At 44.9% G+C, this 20,502-nt stretch overlaps 1 protein-coding gene and 1 long non-coding RNA gene across 6 annotated transcripts; both read right to left on the bottom strand.

The window, feature by feature from the left end:
* Positions 1-293: 293 nt before the first annotated feature.
* On the bottom strand, positions 294-3,024 carry LOC117859621 (uncharacterized). Its single transcript, XR_004641230.2, has 3 exons — positions 2,310-3,024; positions 629-2,163; positions 294-551 (listed from the first exon to the last, which is right to left on the bottom strand). It is a non-coding gene; the product is annotated as an uncharacterized lncRNA (long non-coding RNA).
* Positions 3,025-3,824: 800 nt separating this feature from the next.
* Positions 3,825-20,472, bottom strand: LOC117859619 (serine/threonine-protein kinase D6PK). 5 transcript variants are annotated; one of them, XM_034742767.2, is made up of 11 exons: positions 19,949-20,472; positions 18,435-19,193; positions 16,315-17,844; positions 14,788-16,226; positions 13,399-14,392; positions 12,874-13,208; positions 12,600-12,788; positions 11,598-11,704; positions 11,145-11,236; positions 9,845-11,062; positions 6,211-6,316 (listed from the first exon to the last, which is right to left on the bottom strand). In XM_034742767.2, exons 1-10 carry the CDS (start codon positions 20,388-20,390, stop codon positions 11,025-11,027), a joined length of 5,925 nt encoding a protein of 1,974 aa, XP_034598658.1. In that variant the 5' UTR covers positions 20,391-20,472; the 3' UTR covers positions 6,211-6,316; positions 9,845-11,024. The 5 variants fall into 5 exon arrangements, with proteins under 5 accessions (XP_072150781.1, XP_034598661.1, XP_034598662.1 ...); XM_072294679.1 differs by having other exon boundaries at positions 6,213-6,316; positions 9,845-9,935; positions 11,118-11,236; XM_072294680.1 differs by lacking the exons at positions 9,845-11,062; positions 11,145-11,236; positions 11,598-11,704; ... (5 more) ...; positions 18,435-19,193; positions 19,949-20,472 and adding exons at positions 3,825-4,998; positions 6,785-6,914; positions 7,097-7,392 and having other exon boundaries at positions 5,299-6,316.
* Between the last annotated feature and the right edge of the window lie 30 nt (positions 20,473-20,502).

Below are 20,502 nucleotides of genomic sequence, written 5' to 3'. Positions count from 1 at the left end.
ATGTGCTAGTTATACATAGCTGGAATCTTTATCCATTCCAACCAACAAACTTCAGCAACCAGCCACGATTGGTACTGCACGACCAGGCGTGATTGTTAGAGTATATTAGGCAACTCCGGATATGGTTATTTTAGGATTAATTGTAATCCCGGGATAACCTTCCTTATCTCTAGGAGAGGCTACTTGCCCTCCAAACCATGTACTCCTGTATATTCGCCCTAGAGGCTCAATGCAATACAACCCACGCATTATACACAATCTTACAGTGATCAAGAAAGAAAAATAAGTTGCAATTGATGCCAAAATCAAACAGGATACTTATCTTATGATGCCAGGACGAAAGAATTTCCCTGTCCTTTAGGAACCTCAAGATCTTCAAAAAGAATTGCAGAATGGACGGTACAAATTATTTTCTTAAGCAGATCAAAAGGAAAACAAAAAAGGGCTGGTTGAACATCAACGGTCATCACAGTATACACTTCAGAACTGAACATTGTCCTCCTTTCACGCTCCTCTTTGCATGAACAATGGCAACATGCGATATTCATAAACTGAAAGAAAAACAACCCCATAAGAACTCAAACCGTAGATAATTATCTGAGCCCTTCTATTTGGTAGTGGGATTAACCTGATCATTAGCAGGTGCTGGACGCTCTAGCTCAACAGGTATCATCATTCAGCACCCTGTTTATTAGTTGTAGCCTAAAATCAGGCATGCTATTCAAATTCAAAGCGCAATAAGGTCCCAAGATTGGACCTGAGAGGAACATCCAATGCAGATATCCTTATTCAGACAAACACTGTTTTTCATATTTTTTTAGCTTAAACACATTGATTCAATTACAATGACAAACTTGGCAATGCCAGCAAAGGCCACAGCAAGGAATGACTTGATTTTCAAAGGCATGACATTTCTTCTTGTTGGTTTCGGTTCAAAAAAGTAACATGGTCTAGTTATTCTAAGAGCAAAAGAACAGTCCAAGCCCTTGATGCAGCAATGGCTAAGCTCTCTATTGTAATTTTGCTGACTTTCATTATCTCTTTTTTTGTTTCTTGAGACTTTCTTTGCACATGTTTTTATCCCTTTTAATAGATGTATAACCAGCAGGGGGCAACCCCTCCTGTTCCTAAAAAAAAGGCCACAGCAACAAATTCACAGAAGACGTTGAGCCAGAGTACAATACTCGAAGCCCCCAGCTGCATGCAATGAGCAGCAATGGCATCGGCGCATTATTATGGCCACTGAAAACTCAGCTCATCAACTGACTCGAAGTACATGCCAAATTGTTCTTTCACCCTCGCTAAAGAGTACCCCGTGCACCGTCAGGTTGAATTTTTTTACTGTAACATCCAGTTTCAGAACCATTGCATCGGTTTCCAAATTACTTTGGACATTCCCAATTCTGCAGCTCTGGACTCTGGAGATAGCATTGCTCATAGAGGAGCTTCAATTTGGAGAGCACCATAAACATGGTTGAAACTGAGAGATCCTGAACAATTTGACCTTCTTGATCACGCACAAACCCCCCAAGCCACCTGTATGAATGCTCTCTGAGTAAGCTCCATCAAAGATGATTTTAATAAAATACGAAGATCAATGGCATCATCCAAAAGTTCCTTCACCAGCAGGCTTTGGAGGTGATGCATAAAAAATTTCCAATCTGCATACAGCTATTTAGAGTAAACTGAATTTTCACCAACTGGTTCAATTGCCTTGTTTCTTTCCATCCACCAAAGCCATAACAAGGCAATGGCTTCGACTTGCATAATTCTATCCATCAACTGATTCAACTTTCCGTCTGTCTACAATCTGCATAATTCTAACAATCACTTGAAAAATAGCACGCTGCACGCTCTCACTTGAAAACCAATGGCCACCATCATCGACACAACTCACACAAACCGTTCTTTCCCATGCATTGGTGTTGACATCCAAAACTGATTTAAAGATCCTGCCGTATTGCACATCAATGGCTCAATGCTGATTGCAATTATGCCAGATAACTGATAAGGCAAGGATAACCAACTTAACTTAGAAATGAAATGAACAATGGTAGCATAGAAACGGCTGCTTCTGTATATAGAACAACGAAAATAGTGTGAGTTGTGCCCAAAGGGATCATGGAAGGAGGAAGTCCAAACTTGTGAAGGCGCATGGCTTACCTGCAAAACGCGCATCAGAATGATCAAATTCAGCCCGCGCAAAGGGGCAGCAATTCGGCCAGCCACAGTTGGGAGGGGATCCTCAATCCGGGACTCGCCAACGATGAGGGGATCAGGGGTTAGGGTGAGGGTGAGGCTCTGCTTACGGATCGGTCGGCGTGCCTCCTAAGCCAAGTCGCCCGCCGCCATCTTCCGGAACGGAAACTCTCCTGGTTCTCCCTTCTGCAGCGCCGCTTCTCTTCGTCGCCAGCAGGAGACAACCCGGGAGGAGAAGAAGCCCCTCCGCAACGCCGAGGTAGCCGACCCCGTCGCCGGACGGGGACGGAGATCCATCAGGGATGGGGAAGAGAGGAGGAGGAGGATGACAGGCGCATTGGAGAACCATTTCAGAGAGAGTCAGTGCCGGATAGGGGGTTTTATATAAATATTCGGATCGCGATTAATAGTCTCGATCCAAATTGGGGGGTTTTACGAAAACTTTATTTACATAAACCCTCCTAATTTGGATCGCGATCCTAGCACCACGACCTTGCCGGTCGCCATGGCCATGGCGGCTCCGGCCACCGCGAACCCGCCCCGTCGATCACACCAGACCGCCTCCAGGGCTCCAGGCCCCTGACAGACCGGATAAATAGCGTGATTCGCATCTCCGGAGCCCCCGCACTCGAACGAGGAGAAGATAGTAGACGAGATGGAGGCGGGCAGGCGGCGCGCCGCGGCGGCGAGCGGTAGGCTCGCGGACAGCATCACCGCGCCCACATACAACGAGCGGCTCAATGACGGCACCCCCATCGTCCCCTTCGTCTTCAACAAGGACCTCCCGTAAGCACCAGTCCCCTCTCTCCTGCCTTCCGCCTCCCGTTGCCGTTCACCCGTTCCTCTCCGTCGGGCCTTGCCTTTATGTCGAGACTCGAGATCGTCTTCGGCGGACAGCCTCGGCGGATTTGAATTCGTTCACTTTGTATTGTGATTCGTTTCCGCGTGCTCAAACTCGGATCGAACTGAATTCAAAGTTTCGAACATGACATATTGCGATTCAGTTTTCAAACGCTGTCATGTGCATCGTCAGCCAGCCACGAGCTCTGCTTGCCGGCATGTAGACGTGTACTAATGGTGTCAGTTCTGTCGAAGTGAACCGTAGTCCATTTGCTTTTCTAAAAACAGGGCCCGTGTAGAAGTGATCAGAGAATTATACTGGTACATAATTTTACTTATGTGCAGTATTACTAGCTGCTTGAGTATGATAAAACTACAAATGTTTGCAATCTCTGGACACGTTAGTCTTGGTCAGTCAGCACCTTGCTCAACATAGCTGCAATGTTTGCATTTGTTCATCACTGCACCTGAGCGGCTGAGCATCTTCCAAACGTATGCAGTATTTGCCTTTGCAGTTGTTATACATGCTCCATTTCTCACACAGATATCAGTTGCATCAAACACATGGAAATAGACCAAAGAATAGTTGAGTACAGATGCTGGTTATTCGTAGCTAGCTCCCATTCCAGCCAACAAACTGCAGCAACCAGACATGATATTTTATATAAAAGGTCGCAAGAAACAAAGGCTATCAAGTGGTTATGCAGTACCAGACATGATTTTACATAAAAGATCGCAAGAAACAAGAACTATCAAGTAGTTATGCAGTACCAGACATGCTCACAGAAGAAAAATCAGCTGCAATTTATGCCCAAATCAAACAGGATTTACAATGCCAGGGTGAAAGTATTTCCCTGTGTCCTTTAGCACCACAAGATTTTCTAAAAATTGCAACATTGATCCGGTACAAATTGGATCTTAAGCAGTTCAATAATAAATAAGAACAAGGCCTACTTGAAATAGAGCTAAACCCTACACCGATCATCACAGGATATGCCTCCGAACTGATCTTCCTCCTTTCATACACCAGCTTGCATGCACCAGCCCATATTAAAATTACTGAAAGGAAAATAACTCTAGAAGAATTCGAACTCTAGAAAGTTATCTGTGCCCTTCTGATTGGCAGCTGAAGCAGCAGCCTTATCATTAGCTGGGACCGGCTTCGGTGGGCGATCGAGCTCAACAGGCTTTGGTACATCTGGAGGGCTCGCGCAGCGTATCAGCGCCCAGTTGACACCCTCAAAGAACGGGTGCTGCTTAATCTCAGTAGTCCCTCGTTTGTAGCCAAGACGATGCTGCGGATCCTTGACCAGCAATCCTCTTATCAAGTCCCTAGCTGAGAAACTCACAATTGGTGACTCTGGGAACCGCAGGGGCTGACCAACAACGTTGAAGAGTGTAGCCCGGTTTCCTGACCCCTTGAAAGGGGTCTTGCCAAATAGAAGTTCATACAGGAATATACCAAAGGTCCACCAGTCCACAGCACTGCCATGACCTTCTCCCTTGATTATTTCTGGCGCCAGGTACTCATGGGTGCCAACAAAAGACATGGAGCGAGCATCCGTCGGCTCCGCGATGAGCTCAGGCAGTGGGCTAACTTGGTTCACAATCTCAGGCTTTGGCTTCGGCTTCTTCTCCTTCTTTGACTTGGACTTGGAGGAGAAAAACCGGGGACCAAAGCAACTTGTTGGAGCGACACATGCTGGCTGGATGCAGGACGGCTCGATACAAGCAGGCTGAACGCAGTATGCTTGGTTGTTCCTCTGCAGTGCATCTGGTCCAGGGTTGGAAGACTTGACAACAGTAGGGCTTACATCGCAACGAAGGGAGAGGTCAAAATCAGACAGCATGATGTGCCCATCTTCCCGAACAAGGACATTCTCTGGCTTCAAATCACGGTATATAATCCCAAGCATATGCAGGTATTCCAGCGCGAGTAGAACTTCTGCTACATAGAACCTGGAAAAAATGATTATAAGCATTGCTATCTTTATCTGATCTCAGGCAGTGAATTATATATAACAGTACAAATATAAACCATGCAAGCTCAAAGTGGTATATTAGAAGCAAGGGATTCATGCAGGAATATGCAAGGATAGTTAAATACGATACAAGTTACTGCAGTAGACAGCATTAACAGAAAAGGAGAAAGTGGATGCAGCAAAGAACAATAATCACTATAGGACTAGAAAGCTTCAAAAGAAAATTAATATTTGCAAGATGTATGAGGAATGATGTAATTTAGGTGTTGGAACATACTTTGCTGCTTGCTCTGAAAAATATTTCCCAGGTTGCCTTTGTCGAAGAGTGTGTAGGTCCCCTCCGGGGCAGAACTCCATCACCAAACATGAGAATTTATCTGTCTCAAAGTGGGTATATAGAGTTGGAAGAAACGGATGGTCCAGAGACTGCAGTATCTCCCGCTCTGTCTGTGCTCGAAGAAGCTTCTTCCGGCTCGCCAAAGACCCTTTGTCCATGACCTTCATCGCAAAGTAGCTTTTTGTACCATTCAGTTCAGAGAGATAGACACTGCCAATATCACCACAACCCAGCTTCTTAAGCAACCTAAAATGGCTCAAACCAAGAATGCCATCCCTTGATCTGATCACTCGGATGGCTTCCCACCTAGAATCACTCCCCTTGTGCGGCTTCGTCGTGCTGCTGCTCATGCTACTGCACGAGCTCTCATCACTAATGTTGCTGCTTGCACTTGGGCGGCACATGCTGCTCTTCCCACTCTCTGGAAAATCAGCTCGGTCGCTGATCTTAGCACTGCCACTGGTCTTCCTCAGGCTGTTCGTCCCATCGCTGGCTTTTGCCGTAGCAAAGCTCTCGCTTATGCTACTCTTCTGCGACGTATTCTTCTCCTGGTTAGCGTTGCAATCCAAGATCTGAATATCCTTCAGCTCCCCAGAATCGCCTTGTGGGGTTAGTGGCTCATCCAGGACGCCGGAGTCCGAGCAAACGCTGGAAGGACCCTTGTCCAGCATAGATGCAGAAGACTCTTGCCGCCGATGAGAGGGCTTTTGCTCCTCCAAAATCTCCTTACCAGGAAGCTCCGGCGTGCCATCCACGTCTTTCTTGTTCTCCTTTGCAGGAACTGGATCAGCCCCTGGTTTGACCTGGTGCCCAGGCACATTCTGCTTCGCAGCCTCCACAGACACGGTGGCCATATAGACTGAATGCAAATCTATCAGACGAGCGGACACCAAAGTCCTACTTCACCTTATCCAAAATCTAACAAGACTACTCACTGCTTAATCGCGTTCCTCCGCATCTGAAATTAGCAATGAAGAACAAAGAACACCACATTAGCACGTATTGATAGTGCTGTCTAGAAAACAAAGAACTGGTAGCTCTACCAGGGATTCAACACGAGACTGAAACGCATGAAGAAAAAAATAAAATACCAGAAAAATTGTCAACACTAGCAAGGGTTGGGACTGGGAGACCTAAAAATGCCCATAGATGAGCTCAAAGTTCATTGTGCTGCACACAAGATTAGCAAGCAGGCAGGGAGCAAGGAGGTAGGCGCAGCCGCGAGCACCTGCCTAGACACAGCACAGATCCAACACCCAGTCCGTTGCATCAACCAAAGAATCACCAAAGGGCACAGCACAACAAACAGGTCCCAGAAATCACAGAGAAGCCATAACATTTGCCATGAAAAAAGATGGGGGCGATATGAATGCGGCCATGACTGAGGTGCCAGGAGACAAGAGATTAACAACGAAAGCACTGCTACCTGGAACAGCTGCAGAATCACGAGCCCCTCTCCCCACTTCTCCTTTGGAAAGACGCGGGGGTAGCTGTGGTGGCGGAGGAGGAACACCAGAATCACATGAGCCAGACAGCAACACAGCCACATGGAGGCACTAACTCAAAGGAGGCCATTAAATGCATCAAGAAAAGGCGAAACGGAACCAGATCAAGAAAGTGTTGGGCGGCATTGCATCAACAGATCAAGAAAGGAACCCAGCAATCAGTCAGTCGGTCAAATCAGTCAGCCACGCAATCAACAACCGAACTAGACATGGAGAGTAGGAGACCAAGATACCTCTGCTAGGCGGCCATGGCGCTGCTGCAGGTGCCGGCCGGCTGGCTGCGACCGGCCCGCGAGGGTGGGGGAAAGGAGCGGGAGCAAGACAGCAAGTGCATGTACTAGGGATAATGGATTAGTACTATTACTCCTCCATGTTTTGTGATCATATATTGGGGAGAGAAAGAGAGAGAGAGAGAGAGATGGCGAAAGGCAAGATTAAAGTGGGGGCGGCGTGCTCCTCCTGCCGCGGCTGTGTGGGGGCAGTCAGAGCGAGCAAGGCTGTGCAAAGAAGAGAAGGGTCAAAGCTCAAGGGAGGGGGGAGGCCGGAGGCTGGCCCAAAGCTGGGGCTTCGGGCTCATAAACAAGTGTCGCCGATCTGGGCGTGCTCTGACCCACTCGCAGTACTTTTCTTGTTTTATCTTTGCTCTTTTTTTTTTACTCACATGTTCACTCACTGTCCTCGAGGTCAGGCCAAGCAGTCCCAGTTTTGACCCACCCGGCGTCACTTTTGGTGGGTGCAGTGCAGCTCCCGAGGTGATTATCTTTGGTAATATAGTAATTAGTTAATTACCTCTACTCAGATAGTAGTACTTGTGCTACTCAGCTTTGCTACCGGTGGCACGAGTATTTCTCGGCGGGTTTCTATTCCTACCGTGCTTGGAATACTAGAAAAACGCCTTAGAATGGATGGAGTATTTTTCCTGACAGGATACCAAACCGTACAAGGTTTGCATTGCATTCAAAACGATTTGTACTACAAACTCCACTGAGTTTGAGAGCTTAACTAAAATTTAAAAGATTCCAAGATGGCAAAGACGATGCAGAGGCGAGACTATGCAAAAATGGAGTCGAGGCCTCCACGCCATTTGTCTCGCGAGGGCAGATTCGGAAACGCAGGGGCTCCCAAGAGGGAGAAACGGCAGCAGGGAACAGCCTCCACAGCCTTCAATCACTCGCTGTCCCCTCGCCCATGCCCCGACGCAGACGCACGCAGCTTTCGCTCTCTTGGATGGATTAGCCGGTAGGGGCTAGCGGAGCGCGAGCGCGCGCCGCTAATGCCAATTTTCGCCGCTAACCTCGAGGCGCAAAGCACCGTCTGCGCCTCGGAATTCGTGGCCGCCCTTTGTTTAAAAGCAACCACCACTCTACAACCAAGGGCCAAGAGTTTTGTAATGGCTTCAGCAGGGGCTTCGTTCGGATGGATGTGCTTGGAAGTCGCTTTCGCCCAACAAAGGCGTATTTTCCGCGAAGGCGCCTACGCACAGTGCCCGTGAGCCCTGCGAGCGTGACACGGCGAGCTGGACATGCCATTGGCTTGGCTTCGCGTGGTCGCTGCTCCCCTGCCTGGCTCCTGCAGCGCGATAATGAGCGCTCATTAACCCTGCAGCATCATCAGCTTTTGCTTGACGTGGATCTGGATCAGATCTGACACATCCACACATTTTCCAGTTTTTTCCCAGCCTCTCCAACCATCCGCGGCGCTTAACACTTGGCGTCTTTTTTTCTGACACACGACAAAAAAACTGGTTTCCGATCATCATAACAGCCCTGGAAGTATAAATGTACCAGCATGGACGTGATGGGCTCTCCCAAATACGGACAGCGAGCGTAGTAGACCGTAGACGACAGCTCGGGCAGCAGTTTGGGCCGACAGCCAGATCCACGCGGGGCCAGGGCCGCAGAATCTTTGCAGCTGCCACGTTGCTCCTCCAGCCAGCATGCTTATCCCTGGCTCCCTGCCCGTCGCGGTCCGTTCCCAAAAACTCCTATTCAGGGCGTACTTCCAAGCTCCGTTCGTGTGGCTCATGGCGCGCCAAGCCTACGGGAATCGGGCACAGATCTATCGCGAACAGTTCGGCCATGCAGACGGCGGTGGCGGCCGGCGGCAAGCCGGACCCGGTGGCTGCTTGGGGGAGAGCAGGGATTTTTCGAGAAATTGTGTTGGCTGTTAGAGCGGCACATGGATTTTTGCGGCTGCCAAATGGGCAGCGACAACGGGCAGAGGGCGAGAAGGCGCTCAATAGTGACATTCCCTAGCGTGTACTTGTGCACCACACCCCTGCTTTGTGCCAAACCTACACGGTTCTGCAATCTTTGGTTCGTCTCTGGCTTTCTGCTCTCTTTTCGCTATCACCATAAATTTTTCCCGGCTACTCTAGTCCACGTGGTCCATGCATCTGCATCAAGCCCTGCAGCTCGATAGGAATCTGTCAAGGGCAGTGCAGTTTATGCAGCATGCTTGACCACTCAAAACTGGGTCGAGCATTCAAACTTGGTTTCACGAGTAATCAATGGCGAACGAGCTGGGGTTTGTTCTTTGTCAAGGAGGAGCCAGTGAGATGGTTAGTGGCTTAGTGCCAGCGTAAACAAGTGAAGGTTAGTCTAAGCTTCTATTGGCACAACAAAGCCTATAGGTTTGGAGCCATGAGCCCCGGCACATGGAGCCCCTCAAAGGGCTGGCCGAAGGGCATCTGAGGGAGATGCCCTACGAGAACTTGTTTTAGTCCTGGAGGCACATGCGCGGCTTATTAGCGTCGACGCTGGAGCTGGATGTTTTTCTTTTCCTGCAACGCCAATCGGAGATGATGAGAGAACAGAATCCTAGGTGCCAACGTGTTCGCTAAACCAGTCAGATTGATCTTTGACCGGGTTGGATCCAAATCCGATGGGCCAAGGTGTGCTTGCTGTTATCATGCCACTTGTGTACTGTAACAGTGGTGAATTGAGCAGAGGCGACAATCAGGTATTCAGGTTATACGGTACCTGACAGTGGCTGATGAAGGCTACTCCCCCCCAGTTGTTCCTTTGCAAAAGAAGTGCCGAGAGACAAAACCGCCAGCCTTTTATCAGTCACCTGCAAAAGGAAAAGGTTTAGTATAAAGGGATTCCAGGAAAGGCACACATCAACAGCAGATTCAGATTCAACATCAGATGAAGATGAAGTGCAACTGAAAAGAAGAAAATGTGAGGTCACAACTCAGCTAGAAACTGATGTCGGTGGTAAATTTGTGGAGCAGCCAATATGTGACCACACTAGTGTCAGCAGAGGTATCAAGAGTTGCAACTTGCAATGTTGGGCAGGTGCAGGCCTAAATAGGAATTAGGTGAATGGCAACACCAGCAGGATGTACAGTTTACATTGCACTCTGCCAGCAGCTTTGTTGTTCGGATATCTCGGTACACATCACATGTGCTGACAGGGATGCAAGATGGTCTGCCATCACAGCACAGAACAGCCTGATCTGCCGATTACAAAACGGGTAGTTTCCATTTAGGCGAGTCCTACCCCAGGAGATGTTGAGAGGTTGAAGTCGCTAGTCCCAGGGTTCTTTGTACAGGCAGAACCTTAGCCCATTTGGTTACTACTATTGAGTAAAAAAATGCAGTGTTAGTCAGACATAGCTAATCAGAATTCTGCAATATCTAACATATAATGTACAAAGCTAAACCTAGCTCTGTAGACCAGCTTCCAGCCCTCCCTTGCTCGAGTTTATAAACAAAATCACCCAGTTTCTTCAAGACTTCTTCCCACCCTTACTGAGCTTATTTCTTCTCAAGCCAGCACATATCTCACGGTATAAAATTAACATAAACAAGGCCAATTCCGCTGCATAATAGTGGCTAAAACCTGACAGCATAATCTGATGGAAAAACATGCTTTACATGAACCTAGCAGCATTAGGGTCAGAGAAAGTTGTTATTCTATTGTAAACAATGTCGTACTATGCACAACAGTGATCTCAGTGCAGTTGGTATCTGCAGCACAGTAATTGTCATAAACTGAATTGCTCCCAAGTAGAGAGCATACTGAAGATGATTAGCAGTGAGAGGGAGGGAGGGAGGGAGGAGATTTGCCTGTACATTCTGTTGCTGAAGGAATTTAGTGATGCAGGAGATAGAGCATTAGTATTTCTACGGAATTACAACAGTGGTTAACGGCCAGCTAATTGAATAGCCGATGAGGAATGGCAGGTGTAAGAACTGCACAAAAAGTAGGACTGCAAATTTAGTCACAGGAATAACTAAAATAACTCACATTATTGTGTGGTGCATTGGAGCTCACCATTAGATAAACTGAAAGAACACTTGTGAGCAAAAACTTCTCTAGGGTCTAAAGCCTGATTGGATAGCAAGATTTTATCCAAGTTTTCTGCCCTGAAAATAAGTATGAACAAAATATAGTTAGCAGGATCAACATGAATCCAGCACCGGAACATAGATTAGCAACAAGGTCCCTTATTTCCATATTAGCATGGCAAGAAGTTTTCGGTCTATATAAGGAATGGCTATTTCCAAATCTGCTTTAAAAAGTAGCATTTCTCACAGAAAATGTTATAAGCAGATTCACATTAAGTTGGTATGCAAAAAAGGGGGAAAAAAGATGCAACTTCAACTAGAGCACAGCTGGCCCATAACAAGTTTGATAGTGCAACCAATGTATTATCCAAGAAGTACCTGACGAAATTTTGGAAAGAGAATTAGTCATTGGTAATTTCATATCTATAAGAGTACTTACTGAGCCCATGATGGAATCAATCTACAACTACGCCTTATTTCCCTTTTAAGCTCCAACTCATCAATATCACCTTCATCAGAATCTTCATAAGGTGACATTTCATAGTACTGCAATAAATTCACAGAATGAATGTTAAGCAACCTACTTCTCGAACCATAACCATGGCAAAGTTCTGGCAAATGATAGAAGATAACAGCAGCCCATAATGCAGCTGCCTGCAGTTCAGTCTGTAATGAACTGAAAGGTTTCACCTGAACATTTCTCCAGGTTATCAAAAGATACGGTTACACAACTACAAGGGAAACCACTAGATTCTGTTAATCAATAATGCATCATGTGAACCAAAGGATCCCAGTGCTTTTAATATGTTCGCACTTCACAATCTATTTTCTGTTCCATAATTACTCAGCATTTCAACTGTTTCTAGATGTACCACCAGATAGACATCGAATTGTGTGTGATATATGAGCAAAGATTCTTTCCCACAATGTGTGTGATTTGAGTTCCCCTCACAAGATAATGCAACACTTAAGGTAATATTTAAAACTTCAGTTGTATTTTTTATATAATTCCAATAGGCATTGTAGAGAATGTAATTGTACATTTTACAAAATTTGTTGCTGGGATGTCTAACCAGAATTTGTGCTAGGGGGAGATTCTCAGAAGTTCGCCAAAATGGAATGCACTAATTGATAACATGCACTGTCCCTCACACCTTGTAGTGTAGGTCTACAAGGTGTAGGTCTACAACTGACAAACTGCAATAGCTCTGCTATTTAGATTCCCTATTAATTCTATGCCATAACAATCTGACCCACCAGGCCACCAGCCACCAAAGAAGACTTTGTTAATGCTTTTCTTATTTTCTCATTAGTGAGAAGGGCCTTTTCCTATTTCAAGATTTATAGTGGGAGCTTCTAACCCTTGGGAGAAAAGAAAAGGGGTTGTCAATCCTATTGATTATTTAAATTTATATTAGATGTATCAATTGAATGAGTATACCATATCCACATTGTCTGACAAGCTTTCCTGAACCTGAAGCCCATAACCTTCAGATTTCCAATCCGCAGAAATGCACTTTAGACTGTTGCTTTCAGATGCTATAAGCCTATGAACAGATTCCATTCTTTCATCAGATAATAATGGATTCTTCACCCCTTTCACTAAATGCTCCACCATATCCTTGCCATCCTGAAATGATTAAACAGCCTAAAAAAGTTAGTTCATACTTCATAGAGTAATTCGAAAGGCGATGATTGTTGTAGTGTTTACTAACAGTATTGTTTGGACAAGCATCCTTCATGACATTTGTAGAGTACATTATTTCCACCAGCTTCTTTTGACGTTTTGGAGCCTCTTCAGCGCATTTTGTTTTCCTGCCATTTCCCCTCTTTCCATCATTTTCCCTCTGCCTCTTTCTAGTAATAATGTCTGCATCCCTTTTCTTCTGCTGCTCCACTTGTTCTTGTCTGTGCTCTTTCTCTTGCTTTAATCTTTCACGCTCTAATGCCACAGCTGCTTTGCGCTTTTCACGCTCAGTTTGTTTCTTCTCTTCACGACGCTTTGCAGCTTCAGCTGCCTCAAGTGCTCTCACTCTAACATCTCTTTTTCCTGCAAATGAGAAGTTTTGTTTATTGAATGTCTGATCACTGATGTGCCCATTCAGGAAAATGTAAGTGTAGTACTTTTGTACAACATCAAACATATAACTTATGATCATAGCATCTTGCAAGACTACACTTGAACAATTATATTAAAATAAATTTCAAACTTAAAATAGCTGCAAACAGATTAGACTTACCACATGATGTCAGAGGTCGTTGCTTTTGTTTTACATTTGGTACAAATGATGTCATATTAGATACTATATTCCTAGGCCTGAATCCTTTCTCAAGATTTGTTTTGCTTCTGTTCCTTTCACTTTTGCAAGACGACATTTCTGCCTTACTTAATCTGCCAAGGAGCGGGTGAATCACTTTTCCTGCTTTCCTAATTGAAGGAGCACAGTTATCCTTGGGGTTCTTTATGTCTTGGTTAGCTCTGATATGCACATGCCGATCAGGCTTCCTTGTGTAGGATTTTCCAGCTGTCAAGTCTAGGCTGCTTGTTCCTTTGCTTTTATATATGTTAGTAGCATACCCAAGCGGCTTTTTGGCAGTCAAGCCTTGCCTTGAATACTTTCTACCAACAGGGCCAGATAAGTTCACTTGGTTCTCATTTTTCCCTAGGATGGTGCTATCTTCATCAATTCTATAGCAGTCAAGTTTTGGTATAGAAACCAAATAACCTGAACTTGATCCCGTTCTTCCAGATAGCTTTTCCAGGTTATACTTCTCAACCAAAAGGGTCAAAGGAACATCACTATCCTCTTGGACACCATAAGCATATGACGAACCATAAATAAGGTCATCAGACATCATAAAAACACCATCCAAATCCAAACTATATTTGCCAAAATCTCGCAATTTCTTGCTGTCATGACTTTGATCAAGCAGGTTACCGTCTAAGGAATAGGCAAGGGATCGGTTCATCAGTTTCTCGAACTTAGATGGCAGTGACTGATACACACCATCCAGTGGTTTCATCTTGTACTTCGCAGAAAGGCTGGAACTCAAGTTGATCAACTTTGTAGACTCACAGAATGCCTGAAATGCCCTATCACTAATGGTCGGGCTGTTAGATCGAACAGGGATGCTGAAGTTCTTGCATTCTTGCATAGTTTCATCAAATTTAGAATGATCTTCAGCTCTTGCAGTCTTTAAACCTCCATTCGGACATTCAACGCTTGAATTTTCCTGAAAATAATAGAATTCACAAGTTTCAGCAGTAGGACAACTTCACAATCCCAAACAACAGTACCAGAAGGAATAAAGTACATGAAATGCAATAAACTAGGTACCATATGGTGTTATAACATATTGATCTAAAAAAGGGTGTTATAACATATCAAAACCCTGCAACCAAACAAGGTGAAAATTTTAAATGTTATTTGATAGTTGAAAACTATATTGAAGGATTTATTGTATCTTTTTCAGGGCGAGGTTCTATGATAACTTGCATATGCACTAGTAGAACTGTGAAAAGGTTTGCATAAAATGTATCCAAGTGCAAGTGATAAACAGCCACCAAATAGGAACATATCTGAAAATTCTAAATCAGAATAGGTAGTGTGCCTTTGCTAATGATGTACCTGTCTTATGTAGCATCTCTCACCATCAGCTTGAAAATCAGAGAAGCCAGCCACAGATGCAAACGCGCTATCAAGATTGTTCGCTAAAGAATAGGAACGAGAATGTTGAGGAATTGTTGTTACTTTAGTATTCAGACTGCTGCCACTACACAGAGAAGCTTGCAAGATTGGAGAACTGCAATGAATAGCATCTGATAAGTTAGACATACTTTTTTCAGGTGAATAATTTGCAGCTGCTTGAACTTCATGTGTCAATGGACTTGTCCGGTTACTTGCATTGATCCTTTCCTCAATATTCGGTGAACTGCATTCACGTGATCCCAACCTACTTAAGCAGGAAAGTGAAGGTAGTGCCTTCCCTGAGAGATTTCCTCTAGTTTTTTTCTGGTCATAATCATCTTGATTGTCCAGGGATGATGATGTGCTCATTATGCTAGAAGAACCATATAGCTCATCATCTGATTGTCCATTCATCTCTACCTTTTCACAAGATGAATTCCAATTTACCTGGATTTCACTTGCACTTAATTTGTCCAGGTGACTAGCAGTTCTTTGAACATGTGACTCGAGTGAAGAAAACATTTCACCAGATACTGAACTGCATGAGTGTTCACATGAAGTCTCTGGAGAGTTGTTTTGTTTATCATTCACTGTTTGGAGGCTCTCATTTGTTGTGATTTTACTTTCTGTGGTATGCAGTACACCTGCTATTTTAGATGAAGCACCACTTGAGACATTTGGCATCACAGATTTACCCTTGTTTGGAAAGTTTGCATGAGCATGATCAGACTGTCTAGGCTGGCACTTGATTGAATCCAATATTGGTTCCCTTTGGACGCTCTCAACCAATGTGAACTGAGCAGCAGACGCCATTTGAGCTTCCACAGCTTTACCAGTCTTAACACATTCTAAAGGTATTTTAGCCAATGAAGATTGCATCTGAGCTGACTCACTCTCTGCGCAGACAAAGGCATCTTCAGCACTACCAGTACTAGAGTCACCACAATGAATCTCTGCAGATACAAAGGCATTCGCGATACAGGAACCATTGTGACTAATTATTGTTCCCGAAGAAACAATGCTGTTCTGACAAGCCTCACCATCATCTGTATACTTCAGCAGAATCTTGTCAAGATCAGTTTGAGTTTGAATACAGTGCAATGTAGCCTTTTCGAGCAGTGGACTGGCCAAGAAATGTGGCCCTCCGAGTGAATCAGTTAGTGCCGGTTCCTTTTCAAGCAATAGATTAGCCATGGAGTTGGTTCCTTGAACATCTGGCATTTCTGACCTGAGTGAAGAAAACTTCTTGCTACATCCTGAACTGTATAAGTGCTGGGCAGAAGGTCGTAGAGACTTGGTTTGGTTATCACTCACTGCTGCACAAGAATCAGCATTTAGTTCCACTGCATTATCGAAAAAGCATATCTTCTGTTCTGTGCCTGCATGATTAAGAGTTCAGTAAGAAGGCAAGAAGCATGCTGTTACGTAATGACAAGAATTTTGACCAAGAGGAAGCATAAAAATTACCATGACGTTGTAGACTTGTTAAGCTTTTGTCTGTCAGCATTCTACGGTTTCTTTCTGCAGTGTGCAATGCTCTTGCACTCTTACATGAACCAGCACTCAGAGCTTCTGGCCTTGAAGATATATATATGTTATTCCAGGCACAAACATCACGTGCCTCAGAAGTATTATCAGCCAACTGATAAGGCTGCAGAGCAGATTCATTGATTGGAGCAGGTAGCACATTATATCCTGAGCTTTGCTGTTCAAGAGTTCTGGAGCTTTCATCATCACATCTATCAAAAAGACTGCTTCTTTTTCTTAATTTTTCGGTATGATCAATTGTGTTCAAGGGATCCTTTTCAATCATTGGACTAACCAAACAAAAGGGTCCTTCAAGAGAAGTGGTTTCAAAAGTATGTCCTGCTTCCTCATCAAGCAGTAGACTGGGCATACAGTATGTTCCTTGAAGAAAATCAGATTCAACACAGTGCAGAAAATCCTTTTCAGCTGGTGGGCTGGCCATGCCATGTGATCCTTCAAGAGAATCAGCCAATGTTGATCCCTTTTCGAGCAATTTACCATTTTTAACGTGAAGACTGGTTAATACTTCGATAGGAACATTTTCAGCAGTCTCAAATGCATCATTTTCAGGCAGTGGTCGACTGGATACACAATCAGGTCCTTCCAGAAAATTGGGTTTAGTTGAGTGCAATGATTCATTTTCAATTAGTGGGTTGGCCATAAAATTGGGCCCTTCAGAAGATTCTGATTCAGCAGCATCTGTTATTTCCTTATCAAGCACTACACTGGGCATAAAATAATGGCCTCCATGATGATTAGTATTCACACAGTGCAGTGTATCCTTTTCAAGAGAATCAGTTAATATTTGTTCCTTGTCAAGCAATAGACAAGCCATGGAGTTAGTTCCTTCAAGAAAATTAGCTTTATCAGAGTGCAATGTACCTTTTTCAACCAGAAGACTAACCATAGAATGTGGTAGTTCAAGAGAATCATTTTCAGGATTTGTTGCAATCGGATCATTTTCAGGATTTGTTGCAGCTACACTAACAAGGCCTTCCAGAGAAGCAGGTTTCACTGAATGAAATGAATCGATCTTAAGCAGCGGGGTAGCAATACACATTGGGTCTTCAAGACATTCAGTTTTGGCAGTGTATGATGTTTCCTTTCGAGGTGATGTACAACTGGTGATAGGATGAGTTGCTTCATCGAGATCAGCATCAACAGAATGCAATGCATCATTCTGAAGCAGCGAACTGAGAGCAGGATGTTGTACTTCAACAGAATTGGCAGTCGATGGCTCTTCACTTGAAACACACATGATCGTAGAATCAATGACAGTTTTACACGTGCATTTCTGGCACTGATTAAATTTTTCTGAACTGTTGATATTCATGATAACTGGTTTGACTTCAACAGCTTCATCAGCAGTTCTTTGTTTGACCCAATGATTGATCTCAGGAAAGACATGATGCACATGATCTGCGCTTTTTAGATCAGCAAGATCAACCGACAGTTTTCTTACAGTATTGCCTGCAAAAGAAAATTCCAAACTTGAAATTCTTGTGTTCTCGGAGCCATGGATGGACAAATTCACAAAAATTGGGACAATAAATGATAAAGCACTCCAGATTGGGAACAAACAAAAATCACAGCAGATTATATTCTCCCAGTACATACATTTTGTCCTTTTTCTTAGATAAGTACATCCTATCATGTTCAGCTCAAATATCATTCAACTAGTTGTTAATGACTAGTACAGCATAAGCAAGAAGCACATGGAAATAGGCAGATTATTGTGAAAGAGAACAAACTAGAAATATAAGTAGCCACTAATACAGCAATTCACATCATAGCATTAATAGAAACTCAAACTTCACATCACCAAACAAGACATGAACTGTAGCTTGTCTAACAAGCTAACATACCCATGATCTCTTACTCGGTACAAAATACACACCACCTCATCATCTGTAATCAAACTACATCACTCAAAAGACATAATTTGTGCTCCAATGCACTTAAATTTTACCCACTGTTTCAATAGGTACTATCAAAAAAATCATGAAAAAAATCGTTTAACAAGAATGCAACGAACAGGGGAGAGAAACCAAGGTACCTACCTTGGGTCGCAGCATGTCCTTCTTGACAATTAATACGTGCACAGTGCAACATGTCCTTTCCAAGCAGTGAACTAGCCTTCGGTTGTGGTCCTTCAAGAGAATCCGTCAATGTTGTTTTCTTGTTAAGCAATACACTAGGTATGGAGTTAGTTCCTTCATGAAAATTGGCTTCATCAGAGCGCAATGTATCCTTTTCAAGCAAAAGACTGACCATAGAACATGGTACTTCAAGAGAACCATTTTCAGCAATCTCAATAGAATCGTTTTCAGGCAGGGTTCCAGCTACACTATCAGATCCTTTCAGAAAAGAAGGTTTCACTGAATCATTTTGAAGCAGAGGGGTGGTACTAGACCTTGGGCCTTCTAGAGGTTCAGTTTCAGCAGCATGTGTGGTTTCCTTTTCGGGTAACAGAATGGTGACAAGATGAGGTACTTTGCAGAAATCAGCTTCAACAGAATGTGACGTCTCATTTTGCAGCAGCAAAATGACAGCAGAATGTGGTACTTCAACAGAATTGGCAGGTGATGGGTTTTCATTTGAAGAATGCATGCCAGTAGATTCAATGACAGATTCTGATGCACATTTCTGGCGTCCATTAACTTCTGCTGATCTGGTGATATTCATGATACCTGGTTTGACAGCAACAGCTTCAGATGTTTTTTGTTTGAACTGATGATTGACTTCAGTCAATTCATGATGTACATGATCTACACTTCTTGGATTAGCAGGATCAACCAATTGTTTCGTTACAGTATTTCCTGCAAAAGAAAATCCCAAAGATGACATTCTTGTGTTCTCTAGAACCATAGGCAGACAAATTCACAAAAAAGAGTGCTCCAGACTGGAAACAAACAACATCACAGTGCCTAATTTCTCCATCATGTTTAGCTGAAACATCAACTTGTTGTTTAGAACAGTTCAGCCTACGCAGGTAAGTTTGGTCTCAGTTGATTGAAGTATATGGTATATTTGCTAACTATATGATTTTTCAGCACATGGGAACAGACAGACTATTGTGAACTGAAAAGGCATAAACTGGAAATATCTTAGTAGCCACTAAATGTGTCACAGCCACACAGCCCTAATAGAAATTAAAACTTCAGCATCTCCAATGAAAAGTGGGGGAAAAATACTGGCATCGCATTGTCATTTCAAGGCGTGCAATTCGAATGCTCTTTCACAAAATTTTCACCAAATGAAAAAAATGAACTGTAGCTTGGTACACCATAAGTTACTCTGGGCACAAAATACACATCACCGTATCAACTACAACCTAACTACTACATCACTCAAACGACATAGTTTGCGCCCCCCAAGACGCTTAAAATTTTATCCGCTGTTTCATTATCTAGTATCAACCCATGGGGCACGATCATCAACTGATTATCCGGACGAACCTAAATTGAAATGGAAACAGATGCACGGCAAGACCACGGCCCCGAGACGGAATTGAAGCGCAGAACCCCCAGCAAACCAGAATGCAACCAGCGGGGGGAGAAATCGAGGTGCCTACCATGGGTCGCGACGTCTGCGGGGGGCTGGAGCAGCCACGGCGGGGGCCGGGGGCCGGCGGCGAGGAGGGCGCAGGCGAGGGACTGGGAGTAGGACTCCACCTGCTGCCGCATCTGCTCCTCCGCCCGGTCCCGGAGCTCCAAGGCCCCGACGCCGGCGTCGGGCGGGAGGAGCCACGGCGGGGGCAGGTGGCCGGCGCCGCTGAGAGTGCGGGCGAGGGAGCGGGAGTAGGCATCCACCTGCTGCTTCATCTGCGCCTCCGCGAGGCCCCCGCGCTCGAGGGCCCCGAACGCGGCGGGGTGCGGGAGGAGCCACGGCGGGGGCAGGTGGCCCGCGGCGAGGAGGGCGCAGGTGAGGGTCTCGGAGTAGGACGCCACCTGCTGCCGCATCTGCGCCTCCGCCGCGTCCCGGCGCTCGAAGGCCTGCATGAACAGCGCCTCCATGGCTGCGGCGGTGGCGCTGGCGGTGGCGGTGGCCGGCGGGTTTGGGTTAGGGTTTGATCATCCGGTGGCGCGGGGCGAGTGGGGAACGGAATTCAAATTTTCAAAGAGGAAG

This window comes from Setaria viridis, chromosome 6, assembly GCF_005286985.2.
Source record: "Setaria viridis chromosome 6, Setaria_viridis_v4.0, whole genome shotgun sequence".
In the NCBI taxonomy this organism is placed as follows: domain Eukaryota; kingdom Viridiplantae; phylum Streptophyta; class Magnoliopsida; order Poales; family Poaceae; genus Setaria; species Setaria viridis.
Note: the sequence above shows the minus strand (reverse complement) of the source record. Positions and strands in the feature narration are given on the sequence as shown.

Bases quoted from the DNA above. Each gene is read 5' to 3' on its own strand.
- LOC117859619 (XM_034742767.2), bottom strand. From the start codon at position 20,390: ATGGAGGCGCTGTTCATGCAGGCCTTCGAGCGCCGGGACGCGGCGGAG. The intron at 16,227-16,314 runs GTAATTTTTATG...TTAATCATGCAG, and splicing joins AACAAGTCTACAACGTCATG to GCACAGAACAGAAGATATGC. The intron at 11,237-11,597 runs GTAAGTACTCTT...ACTTATTTTCAG, and splicing joins TTGATTCCATCATGGGCTCA to GGCAGAAAACTTGGATAAAA.